Genomic DNA, 14,240 nt, shown 5'->3' with positions numbered 1-14,240 from the left:
GGATGAGTTTGTGAGGAAAACGATAAAGTAGTCCTCTGGTAAAATGCAGGTGTATGGCTACTCAAGACTGATACATAATCGACCAAAGTTTTGAATTTGCATCTGTCTAGCCTATCTGTCATGAATGTCACAGCTTTAAAAGTCGACCCCCATCTGTATAGGCAGCTGTCATTGATCCTTTGCACGCTACCGAGAGGCAGTTCGCAAACTGTTCAAAATAATATTTTGAATAATCATGCATGATCAAAAATATTTAATGCTATAATTCATGTTAGTTATTTTCTAGAAACTCTAAATCCATTCTGCTACATTGTATATACACATGTAAATGAGATGGAAAAAAACTGCAGGAATACCTGTTTACGAGTGCTGCATCTGCCATTATAACATAACCAAAGTAAAGCGCGCGCTCTGGTTGGTCAATTTAGCGTTCATCGCCTGCCCATGGGTGTGCGCTGCTGACGTGAGCAAATACAAAGACTAGTTTTCCACGCGTGCTTTTTTTTTCTGGTCACGCAGTTACTTTCATTTTCAAAAAGAACAAAAAAGAGAACTACGTCAGCATGACTCTTATGAATGAAGTTCTATTAAGATGCATCTAGGCCAATCGCAAAAACATGGTTAAGTGAATTCATTTGTTGACAAGACAGTTTACAGCTGTCAGTCACAGCTTAAATTCATCTTAATTTTAGGTTTCGAGGGTGAAACGACGAGGACTTGGTTTACTGTAAAGCAGCATTTTAGTTTAAAGGCCGGAGCCCAAAGTTTCCATCTCAGTGTATTTCATGAATGAACAGCAGCTGATCAGAGACCTCTGCCAAGCCGACAACTCATGTCAGTTTCTTTGGAGCGACCTTTCAAAAAATGAAGCCTGTAATCAATGGTCTCATTGCTAAAATGGGGTTTTCTGTCCTTGAAGCATATGCATAGTGTAATCTCTGACTTTATGATAGGTAGATCACTTTTCCCATAACCTCATACTATTCTAAAACGAAAGCCATGGTCCCAAAAGCAATCTATCATTTTCGCCATTGTTTTCATTACCCAAGAACTGTAAATATAATGAAGCCTGAGGTGTTATCTTTCTACTTATTTACTTTTTGGTTGGAAACCAACCAAAACTTGCAATTTACATAAATTTTTCATTTTTCATGTTATTAACAGTGAATACAATGAAAAATTGTCTTTGCTTCTGAAAACATTTTGTGGCTGGTATTACGCGGCGTATTCGTTTCGGCCAAGAGACTGATCAGATACTTTTCGTAAATTTCAATCGAACTTGTCGAGTATCGCGCTCAAAGTCCCGAAGAAACTCGGTCAAAGGCTGGTTAAGCGGCTGAATTCTATGCGCTGCTTAAAGGTCTTTTGAAAGCAAGCGAAGTTTCGGCACGGTTTGACTGTGCTTTCTTCTGTTTTGAAGATATAAAGCGTTCAAAGCACTATAGAAGCGGAAAAAGTTGTTTCCCTTCATTTAAGTTATTATCGAAATGATGTACTAGGGCTTTGCAACACAACCCAATCGGCATTCTAAAGCAATAAATTATTGGGTTCATAAGAGAATTTGCCAACTGAACACATCGCTAAATTGGAAAAAACCACACTGTAATTTCGTATGATGAAGCTTAGGTTGCACACAACAACAAAAGGCAGCCAAGATATCGGAGAAAATAAAGTCACAACAGATAAGATTTTGGCCAAATTCTTGTTGCGTCTGTAGTTAATTTCTGGATCTTTCTTTTGGAGAACAACCATATAACAGAATATGCAACCACGATTTTTATCAGAAAAGCACCCAGGTAAAGCGATCCAGACCATTAAAGAGCCTCAACTGACAGAAGTCTACTTAAGCTGCTCAACAACGAAAAGGCAGGTGCTCTTCCGGATTTAAAGCCATACTACTAGATCAGTTTTATATGTATGTTCTTTTCGATGTGGTTCTGCTACTGAAAGGCCACACCTCTCGCATAGACTTGCTCCAAAGAAATACAGACAAGGAAATTAATAGAAGCATAGGAACAATACTCTACGAGAACAAAATGTATCTTGAACCAAGAAAGCCAACAAAATAGAACCGATAAACTCTTCAATGGCACCGACATCAACCAATATAAAAGAAATAGACAGGTATATAAAGACAACAGAAGTTTTCCGCAACGGAAATCTCATTTCCCAGAGCACGATAATGATGACAGTATTGGTAAAAAGTATTACCAAGGTTTCCACACTAAATATAATTATCCAGAGTAGTTCAAACTTACTTTCACACGTTTGATTCATTAGAAAGGTATAGTTTACATTTCATTACCAAATAGCTTAAGAGTACTTAGCTGTGGTAGAAATGTCTTTGCAATTACGATCTCTGCCATGTGCGGTTAATCTCGATCTAAATGTGGCTAGCTATTTCCTCTGGGTGGCTGCCTAAAGTGAGAATACGAAACTTTATTGTTAGGAGGCATCCAGAGTACGACAGACAGACAGTTACTCACTATTAGTGGCTGGATTTAAGCTAGTCAGGGTTATGCGGCAGCTTTGAAAACATTGCAAAAAGCAATTGTTGATTGTCCGAAAGCTGAACTGCAGCTAATACATTTTGACAGATAGGAAGAATTTAAACCATCAGCTTTTACGAAATATATGAAACGCGGTCACTAGTCGGGTAAACAGCTGAATTCTCTATGTTGTTAAAAGGTTTTTGAAAGCGGGCAGTGTCGGCGAGGTTTGACTTTGCCATCTTCTGTTTTGAAGCAGATATGAAGTAAAATGGGAGTGGATAAAAGCAGCACAAAAAAAAGAATAATTATTTTTCCTCCTTTTAAGTTATTATCTAAATGCTCTACTAGGGCTTTGAAGCAGAACAATATTTTTTAATTTGCTCTTAGTTAATTAACTAGTAACTTATCACAACAATTTCGAAGGTCTGAGGTTTGATTCCTCATGGGAACTCAGAATTTTTCTTTGTCCCATGCTCGTGAGAAGACGAAAAAACTTCTTTCTCAATTTCAGTTATATATCGTCATGATGAAAAAGTAGCGGGTGTTGAAAATCTTGCGAAATGTAACTACCTTTCTTTTTATTTGCCTTTGAACAAATGACAATGAAAAAATCAATTTGGCTGAACACTAATGTTTTTATTTCATGAATCATATTTGGCCATTTACATAGCTAGATCCCTTACATCATATAATCACTCTCTTATCTGCCATATTCCTAAGCGACCACAGGGGTATTAAGCAGTTTGCAGGCGTAAAATTCTTGCTCAGATGTCACTTAGTTCGCTTGAAATTCCGAGCAAAAGCGTATGTGTGTTTGTAGATAGAGTTACTACTGGATTATATGATGATCGCGTGCCTTATGACATAATCATTGTTATCCAAATTGACTTATTTTGATTCTGCTACCTCCCCGTTTCACTTTCTTTGAAAACCGTGAATTGTGCGTTTTTGTAATTAATTTTTTTCCTATTTTTTGTTGTTGTTGTTGTTGGGTACTTGTTTGTTTTATTTTTTGTTATTACAAAATAAATTGAAAAAGGAAAACGAAAGAGTCAACTCTTTGCAAAGATGGCTTGCTTGACGTGCAAAATTGGATATCTTCTCCTCTTGAATATTTTTCTAAGCATTGTTTACGGCTCCACCCTTTTTCGAGCAAACTTGGGGAGCAAAAGTCTTGCCAGAAGGGTGAATAGTAATAACCTTTATGCGAACGTGCTTCATTAGTGGAAATCGCTCAGCCGTGATGAAGAAGACAAAACTGAGTATTATGAACACATAAAAATGCCAAGGAAAGGGGATTTAAGGCCCATTTGGACTGCGCTGTGCATGAAATTAACTCATGTGTAATCTGTCTCATATTTATTTTAATTTCATTAAGGAAAGCAATTATATATTAAAAGCTGGCGAAAGGCATGAGAGAGGCGTGGAAAGAAAAATCATTCTTTGACCAGCTAGGTAAACTGATTGAAACCCGAAGAAAATTAAACTTTAAGATAAGAATTTAATTATAGAAACGAAAACATTATTTATACTCTCATTGGGTAGGTTGACAGCTCTCTTTCGCTTTCGCAGATTCACATTTTAAACATTTCTCTGCTTGCACTTTCCAGTTAACCATGTAAAAGCTTCAGTCATAAAAAGGCGACATGTCTTCGTCCCAAGCTGCTCTTTTCTGATTTAGCTTGTAGAAATCATTTAGGCTTTAAACTACTGTTTTGGCAGCTACGGATCTTACTGTTGAACCTTATCTTATCGGAACAAAACAAAGTTATTTGTGCTCTAGAAAGAGGCTAATTATAAAGATTCAGGAAGTGTGAGTGCTTTATTCGCTTTCACCCAAGGTGTTGTTATGAGTCCATAAAGTTTAACATCATTTTGTTTAATGCAGCATATTCTTCTTTGATTTTTGGCCTTATTTTGCGCAGCTTGTTCCTACAAAGGTTTATATTTATGAACTGTGAATGATATATATATATATATATATATATATATATATATATATAAATATTACGAGAGGAAAAAAGGACGTAACTACATTTCCCGACAAGCCTGTTTCGTGAATCGCTTCACTCTTCAGGGGTTTAAAACAGGCTTGTCGGGAAATGTAGTTACGTCCTTTTTTCCTCTCGTAATATTTATTCTGCTCTGCTTTAACGTATTGAGCACTGTTCCACGCGAAAATCGACTTACAGACTTCCTATATATATATATATATATATTTCTACTCATTTCTTTTGCAGTTAATTACGAGTAGTGATTTTACCAGAACTTACATCTATGTTAGAGAAAGAGGCTTATAATACAGCATCTGCTTGGGTACAAGTCTTGCGTTTCCTAAAGCTTGGTCGTGTTATTGTTGTTGTTGTAAGGAAAGTAGCCCTAAGTGTTTCTCTAAATATCAGCTTTCTAAAGCAATAAGCAATAATCATTCTCGAGGCGCCAACAACAAAATATTAAATAACCATCTGTTTTACCTTCCCTGATCTGAGCCTCTTCAAGACTTTCTTTCACGTTTCCTTGAAAATTCAAAGTTTATCGATCAAGTTATTACTCCACGAGCGTGTGCAAGATCTAACTTGGCTTAAATCATCCGATATCTGGAATACCGTATTTCCTCGAATAGTAGCCGGGGGCGATTTTTTTTTTTTCGGACCGAAAGTGGGCAACTATTCGAGGGAAGGCGATTACTCGAGGGAGGCGATTATTTCAAATATTTCTCACAGAAGATCGTGCCTTAAATATTTTGTTTTATTGTACCATTAAATCAAAAAAATAATCACATCAAATAAAAAACCGAACATGGGCTTTTTAGTGTTTCAAATTTGTTTCGTTGATTACGGTAATCAATGTTCAATGTCAATCATGATCTTCGGCGTCAGACCTGAATCATCGCTGATGACTTTAACTGGATCAGAATCCATTTCAGCATATCCGATGTGTTAAATAGAGCGGCTCCAAGCAATAAAGGAAAAAATGAAGTATATGAACGTTTTCATAGAAAAAAACTGTAAAAAAATCGGTGCTTTAGTAATCATTCAGTGGTCACGGAACAATTAAATAAAAGCTTGTTTGTTACCCAAGATGCCAATTTTTCACTTGAGAGGGAGGGGGTAAGAGAAACAGAAAATGGCGAGGGGAGGGGAAGGGGGCGATTATTCGAGGGAGGCGATTATTTTAAATATTTCGGTCAAAGGGGGGCGATTATTCGAGGGAGGCGATTAATCGAAGGACGGCTATTATTCGAGGAAACTAGTGCGGTAAGTGCAAGTAAAGTATTATGTTATTAAAACTGGTTTCAGAATAGTAATAAAAATGGCCAAATTTTTGCTTGAAGGGACTCAAGACAATCCATTATAATCCGCCTTTTATTACTTGTCATTGAGAGCGGGTTGCACTCTTGACCGATGTAGTTGTGAGTCTAACGATGTCAACGAAATTAGTACTGGAGTTGCAGATCTTAACGCATGCACCTGGCTTTCCGTTACTGGAGCAGCTAATTTCTGCCAACGCTGCCTACAAAATAGCCGAAGTATCTTATCTTTAAACTCGGGAAGTCGTAAACTGTAAACAATTGGGTTTAAGAGGGAGTTGCCATACTGTAGGAATCTCCCTCCGTAAACCAGGCGAGTTGTATTCAATTGCGACAAGCAACTAGCACAAAGGTACTTAAACAGTACAGCGGCGCTTAGAGGAAGCCATGCGGCTAGCGTAAGAATAGAAGCAATTAACAGAGTCTTAGTTAGCTTGTTCGTCGTGGGGTTGCAGTGTTTTCTTATGCTTTGCTTTTTTCTTTGACGCAAACGAATCCAGATTGCTGAGTAAACAACACAAATGCTTATTGAAATTAAAGCCATTAAAAAAACAAACATACCAATTGTTATTAACTGGTTGACAATTCCTAGATAAGTTACGATGAACAGGATGCTTAGTAAGGTGGATAAAGACCATGATGTACAGATAGCATAGATATAACTGCGTTGTGTAGTCATGCGATGTCGGACAGGCCAAAACACAGCATGCATTCTCTCCAGCGACACAAGACCCAATAAGGTCAAAGAGGCGCATTCTGAGAAAAGGTCAACAGTTAAACATCCTATTTCGGTGGGCTTTTTTCCTGTATAACTTAACATCAAGTTCTCTATAGCAAAACATCCCTCCGACAAACCCACGCAGAGGTCAGCCAAAGCCAAGTTGATTATGACAAAGCTAGTCTGTCTTAAAGTTCTTCTTTGATTCCAGAAGACTTGAAACGTAATCACATTTGCTACTATAGTAGCTAAGCTTCCCATCAGAAATGATGTGCTCCAAATCCACATTTCCCAGTTAGGAAGCGACTGGTTGCTTACGTTCTTCATTTCAGGACTTCCTGTGTCAGAAATTACCCTGCGAAACAAAAATAGAGATTTTGCACCATGCATACAGCGTCCAACCACAGGGTCAGAGGCTGCAAAATGGAGCCGTAAGTTCGCGATGTCTCCCAGCGAAGAAGAAACAGATTATCGAAAACAAATGTAGATTCCTCTATAACTGTCTGAGTAATGAATGGAACAAGCCCTAAGGCTCAAAAACCTCTCAACAGCGTTCGGATTGTCCTGCAAAGTAGTACTTCGCCCTGGGTAAACAATTTTACCTTAACTGTCGGAAGGGAAATTATTTTGCTGGTTGAAACAATATTTTCATCACGAGTAAATATTACCTTGAAAAACAAAAACACACGAATAGAGACTTTGTTAACTCAGATAAAACTTTAAATGGCCAAAACATACAGTTTTCTCCTGAAAGTAATGCGAGTTTTTCAAAACCGTCGATTGTTTTGCCTGCCATCTACTTTTTCTTTGCCTTGCATTGAATTCCTAAGGCTAAAAAACCTTTCAAAAGCTTTCGGATTGTCTGACAAAGTTTACTTCGCCCAGGGCAAACAATTTTACCTTAACTGTCGGAAGGGAAATTATTTTTCTGGCTACAATTATATTTGCATCCTGAGTAAATGTTACCTTGAAAAAGGAAAACACATAGATAGAGAATTTGTTAACTAGGATAAAACTTTAAATGGCCAAAACATACAGTTTTCTCCTGAAAGTAATGCGAGTTTTTTTAAAACCGTCAATTGTTTTGCCTGCCACCTGCTTTTTCCTTGCCTTGCATTAAATTCATAGGGAATAATGTTTGATCACGGACGCACTCTTCTTAAACCAACAGAAAGCACATACTTGTATTATCTTTTCAAAAACATAAGGTGCTTGGCAAAGAAAGTTGATCTCGTCGTCATAGCGGCTCTTGTGCGAAAGTTTATAATGCAATTTCTCCCATTTACTTACAGGTCCAGTGATCTCATAATAGTTAGAAGTGCACGATGTCTGTGCTTAGATTAAATTACTGTCCCTTCCAAGGAAAAAAAGCGATAAATTATGGTAAACAAAATTGGCGGTTTTGTTTTGGGTTAAACTGGATAAGTTTGTAAGGGAGAGAGTAAAGTAACCCTCTGGCGAAATACAGATGCACGGCTACTTAGCACTGACGCATAATTGACAGAGGTTTTGAATTTGCATCCTTCCTTCTTATCATAAATGTTACAGCTTTAAAAATCAACTCCTATCTGTAATAGCAATTATCACTGATCCCGATTTTTAAGCTTTCAAGTGGCAGTTATATAGCAAACTGTTCCAAAAGTTAACTTCGAATAATCATGAAAGGTAACTGAAAAATGTTCAGTGCTATCCATGTTAGATAGTTAATAGAAACTCTAAATCCATTTCGCTGTGTCGTAATTGTTAAAAAAAAAATGGCATTAAAACAAATCATAAGAATACCTGTTTACAAGTACCGAATCTACCACTATATTTCAACAACTTATATAGCGCGCAGTTTACTATCAGTTTGTTGTAAAGCACTTTGGAAACGGTTTAGGCATGAAAGAAAGTGTTTAGTGATTCTAACAAACTCTTGAGTGCTTTACCCAATGACCTATAATGCTCCACAAAATAAAAAAGAAAAGTCAAGCTGCTTTTGAATTTTTTTCTATTGTAAAGAAGGCGTTATTTTCCAACAAAAAAGAACTACGTCAGCATGACTCCTGTGGATGAAGTTAAGATGCATGTAGGCCAATCGGAATTCGCGAAAAATATCTTGAGTGAACTAATTGACTAAAAAGACAACAGCTTTTATTCATCAACTGAAATTCATCCTAGTTTTGGGTTCGAGGGTGAAACGACGAGGGCTTCGTTTACGGTAACTGCGCTTTTGAGCTTAAGAGAGCCGCAGCCCAAAGTCACGATGCCCGATAAAGGATCAGGAGTGGTCGTGATGGACAAATCTGATTATGTGTGTCTCCTCAAGGAATCATCAATCAACGATGACAGCAAGTTTAGACCTATAAGTACCGAAAGACCAAAAATGAGGGGGCGACCACCAAAGCACTATCATCCGCTATTACAGAAAGAAAAAGAATTAGCCACCGCCGTACAAAGAATATTTCCCAAAGAAATCGCCCAACAAGTCATTCAAAAAGGTTCGAGGCTTGCTCACCTATATGGCTTACCGAAAACCCATAAGCGCCGGTTAGCAATGCGCCCCATCTCATCCGCAACGGGGACATATAATTTCAAGTTAGCAAAGTGGCTGGATGAAAAACTCAAACCACTATCAGCCAACAGTCACACAATCAGTGATATTTTTGAGTTCGTGGATGCTCTCCATGATATGGAAGTAGATGATCGTTGTGTCCCTGTTTCATACGATGTAACCTCGCTCTTTACCAACGTTCCTGTCGACGAAACAATAGCTATCCTTGCTGAAAAAGCGTTTCATGACGACTGGTTCAATACAGAACATAATCTCAGAATCACAAAAGCAGAGCTTGTGGAGCTTTTGAATATTGCCACAAAGCACCAGTTATTCCAGTTCGAGGGCAACTTGTACGAACAACTGAAATCGATGGCGTTGCCATGGGATTGCCACTTGGGCCCCTAATGGTCAATGCATTCATGTGCAGTATCGATGATCGACTCGAGGAACAAGGCAAAATGCCCGAATTCTACAAACGGTACGTAGACGACACCCTAAGCATAATGGCAGACACAGAAACAGCTGAAAAGTTCCTAGCCATACTGAACGAAAGTCATCCTTCCGTCAGTTTCACCATGGAACTGGCCGTGAACGGCAAATTGTCTTTTCTGGGAACTGAAATCATGCAACGAAATTGCCGTCTGGAAACGAAGGTGTACAAGAGGCCACCTGATACTGGTATGTTATTGCATTATCAGAGTCACGTCGACGTAAGATATAAACAATCATTGCTTAAAACAATGGTAAATCGTGCCTTTAAGTTGTCATCTAAATGGCAATTTTTTCACCAAGAGTGCGAACGTCTCACCGAAACCTTCTCGCGACTCAAGTACCCAGCTCAACTATTGCATTCGACCATGAATGATTTCATGACGAAAAAAGTGTCTGGGGATCCAGGGATCAATCAAACGTCTGACGAGAGAAAAATACCCGTGCGAATTATACTTCCTTTTAAGGACCAAACATCAGCAAATTCCGTACGAAGGCAACTTGGTGACCTAAGCCGAAAAATTGGAACTGATATTTCTCCTGTGTACACTAACAGAAAGATCGGATATGAATTAAAACCAACGGAAGAGAAGCCCAACATCATCAATCAGCAGCGCGTTGTGTATTATTTGAAGTGTGGTCTGTGCGATGCAGACTATGTCGGCTACACATGCCGGCACTTCGACCAACGTGCTGAAGAACAGAAAGCGTCTCAGTCTTCAATCGGGAACCACATTAAAGAGCGGCATGGGCATATCCCAAGCGACTTGCATCACACTTTCAAAATCCTGAAGAAATGCAAAAGTAAACTGGACTGCCCAATTTACGAGATGCTCTTTAGAAAAGAAATTAAGCCAAGCTTGAACAAACAGTCAGGCTCAATCCGCGCAAAGCTATTTTTATAATAATTTACTTTCGTATTGTCTCCTTTGCAATTTTATCACTTCTATTTTACGCCTAGTGTTTACATATTTCCATATTTTATCGCCTTTATCATTCCCACGTCTTGAATTTAGTAAAAATATATAAAAATTTTCCTTTTCATCAGATTGAAAATGACCTCAGCGAGGTCGAAACGTCGTTCAAAATTATTATCACTAATTTTTTATCTTGAAAAAGCTTCTCTAAAAAACTACTTATCAAAAGATAAAAAATGAAATAAGACTAAGATTTAACATTTCTCCAAAATCCTTCTTTCAATGTCTTACGCATTGAAATGGTTATGAATTTAACTTTCTTTTTCTCACTCACGCTGGACACGCTTCGGAAGTCCCCCTTAATTATTTTCAAACTCTCGTACATGCGGAGTGTTTGCTTAGTCCGTCGTTCCTATTATTCATAACACTCATAATGATATGCGAAGTTGGAATACTTGTAATGATGGTATTTTATGGCTATTTGAGCAGTTTCACGTGCAATTACGTAATTACCGGTGATAAATTCTGGTTTGGCGTGACAATGATTCATTCTTGCTCAACTTTCAGCAAAGCCACGAAGAGGTGAACAGCCCGCTTTCCCACCCAGCAAAAATCGCATGGGTCGTATCTTGAACACTTCCCTAGTCAAGCTGCCGCAGCTTGGCTTAGCCCGCTGATTAATAGTTTTTCCCATGAATTATTACAACTTGGCATGAATATGATTGTTATTGATCGTGAATCTATAAAATACTTTTCGAGCGCCCGACTCGTGGAGCTCCCGCGATGCGTAAATCAAAGCTTCCCGCCTTTTCGACTCTCGGAGCGGATTTCGCAGAAAAGGATGGAGTTCTCGTGGCCTATAACAAAAGCAAACCAATAAATAATTTGAGTTTAAACAAAAGAGAAAAAAAGCACTCCACCCCGTTTGTTTATTCAAATGGACTTGAACTTTCCTCTTCGAAACGCCGCGACCCCATGGTAAGACTACCATGGTTGAAATGAGTGAAAATGCACCGCGGTCGTAGGCTGCGCACCACCTGCCCCATCTAATTCAAGTTTTCAAGCACCTCGCTCATGGAGCTCCCGCAGTGCATCGGCGTCACTCCGAGAGTTTCCCGCGGCACAAAGTACATTAATTCAGCGGATTTCTAGACAGACTTGAACTTAATGACAATTTTCATTTTCAAAAAGATGAAAGGATCCCCTGTTAGCGCACAAAATTAAAAGGCGAAATTGCATCGCGTTGTGGCCTTGGCTCTTAAATGACTCTGCTTTGACATCGCTGGCTGCACTGGTACATCGAACAATGGCAGCATTAAAACCTTGAATTTTTAGAAACGTTATTTTTCATTGCTATTGAAAGAAGCTTCGTGGATACATTTGAGCCGTGTAAAGCCGATCTATTAAAAAGCTTTGATTGGCTGTTATCATGAACCCCGGAAAACTGGGGAACACCGAATAAATGACTTGCTCTCTGCAGATCTGTGAGTCTTTTAATACTCTTCTCGGAGTCGCAAAGTTTGCCTGCATCAGTAAAGTATTTAATGAAAACTGAAATTTTCCCCAGTGTCCTTTATTACTATTATGTCATAGAGAAATACAGCTTAAATCACTGCAGTCTGTTGAGGTCAGCTGAGTTTGATACGTGAGCTTTTAATTCTCCATTTTACATTAATCTACTCATTGTAACATACCCGAACTAATATAAAAAATTACCCCCTGGAAGAATGTAAACTTTGCTGCTGAAAATCCTTAGGAAAGATGTCAATTCGTCCCTACCCAGTGGAAGCCCTATCAAGACAACGATTTATTTAAGAAAAAATAAAACTTTCGAACTTTATCGCTGGAAGGAGGCCTGTAACCTGGTCAACGGTATAACTTCATATTCCTTATCGAAAAAGTCGTTATGCAACAAAGATACCCTATAATTGTAACATACCCACCAGCGACTGAAGTTGCATATTAAAATGACTAATACACTTTTATGACTTAATTTACATCTGGTTCGAGAAAGCAGATAAAACTACGCCATCACTTTGGGGGAAAGTGTTACGTTGCTTGATGTTTAACTGCGTCTTTTTTTTCTTGTGAGCAACGTATTCCTGAGCGCTTCTCTGAACATAGGCACTTCTGTAACAATATGTTATTAGATTAATAAAAGAATTTGAAAGCTGAAGACATCGACAGAGTCGAAAACCCAAGTGCGTCCGTGCGAATGTACAAATGTCATCTCCTGCCGTAACTTGAGTTCTCAAGTAAGTGCTTACAAACATTTGTATCAACCATTGTTAAGAAGTAAAGTTGTTTGAAAATAAACCCCAAGATGTGAAACTCAAGGTCGCTCACCCTCCAATAGAGAAAACAGGAGAACTGGGCGAGAATGATATAAGGCTATGATGACCTCCTCCCGCTTAGCTCAATGGATAGAGCGCTGGACTGTTGTGCGGTAGGTCGAGGGTTCGAGCCCCGGCCGGACCAACACTTAAGGTCTTAAAATAATTGAAAAGAATATGCTGCCTTTCTAGAACATCAAGAAATGGTTTAGATATTCTAGTCTTCTCGGATAGGGACGAATAAATGGAGGTCCCGTCTCCTGCAGGGTTAGGGGTAGGAGACGTTAATTTCCCACGCACGAGATTCCTGTGAGATGGATGTCCTCCCCTGGGGTGGGATGGGTGGGTTGCTGTCTTGCGTTTCATACATGAGCCTCTGGCTTGGGTAATATGGGTAACCATGCCCCCCACATAAAGACATTAAACTTTGATTACTATTACTATTACCTCAAATTTACAGTTACATTATACTCAACCGGACAGTAAATGGACTGACAATAGTTTATCTTTTTTCTTTTTCTTCATTTGTTACAATGGATGCCAGGCAAGAAGGAATATGATCTTCACTTGCTGCCACGTTTACTCTTTATGATTTTTTCCACTCATTCTCGAACCATTGAACCACAAGGTCTGATATTACTGTGAAATACGTTTAAGTTGGAGAAAGTGGTTAAAACTACGGCATCTGCTTTTGAACGAGTCTTATGTCCCCTTACACTGATCCTAATTTTTTTCTTTAACAGGAACGTAGCCCTAAGCGTTTCTCTGAAGATCGGCATTCTAAAGCAATAAATTATTGGGTTGATAAAAGAATTTGCCAGCTGAAGACATCGATAAATTGGGGAAACCGCGCTGATGTTTCGTTCAGTAAGAATTACGGAGAACACAACGACAAAAGGCAACCAAGTTATCAGAGAAAGTACAGTCACAACAAATAAGGTTTTAGCCAAATTTTTGTTGCGTCTGAAGTTATATTCTGAAAGTTTTGGATCTTTCTTTTTGGAAAAGAACCAAGTAACAGAATATGCAACGGTAATTGTTATCAGGCAAGCACCGAAGTAAAGCGATCCAATCCATGAATAATCCTCATCTGACCGTCTGCTTTTACGAATCAACAACGAAAAGGCAGGTGCTATTCCGGATATAAGCCATGCTGCTACGACAGCGTAAATGTATGTTCTTTTCGATGTGGTTCTGCTGCGAAAAGGCCATACTATTGCATAAACCCGCTCCAAAGAGACGAGAACAAGGAAATTAATAGAAGCGCAGGAAGAAAACTCTGCGAGAACAAAATATGTCTTGAACCAAGAAAGCGAACAAATAAAACTGATAAACTCTTCAATAGTACCAACACCAACCAGTATATCAGCGATAGACAGGTTTATCAAGACAACAGATGTTTTCCGCAACTGAAATCTCCTTTTCCAGAACACGATAATGGTGAT

At 38.7% G+C, this 14,240-nt stretch overlaps 1 protein-coding gene across 1 annotated transcript; it reads left to right on the top strand.

Moving 5' to 3' along the window:
• Positions 1-8,695: 8,695 nt before the first annotated feature.
• On the top strand, positions 8,696-10,897 carry LOC111328964 (uncharacterized). The gene has a single exon (XM_022933521.2). It carries the CDS (start codon positions 9,437-9,439, stop codon positions 10,448-10,450), a length of 1,014 nt encoding a protein of 337 aa, XP_022789256.2. The 5' UTR covers positions 8,696-9,436; the 3' UTR covers positions 10,451-10,897.
• Positions 10,898-14,240: the final 3,343 nt, after the last annotated feature.

The sequence above is a fragment of the Stylophora pistillata genome, chromosome 3 (assembly GCF_964205215.1).
Source record: "Stylophora pistillata chromosome 3, jaStyPist1.2, whole genome shotgun sequence".
Lineage (NCBI taxonomy): Eukaryota > Metazoa > Cnidaria > Anthozoa > Scleractinia > Pocilloporidae > Stylophora > Stylophora pistillata.
This window is presented reverse-complemented; position numbering and strand designations above follow the sequence as displayed.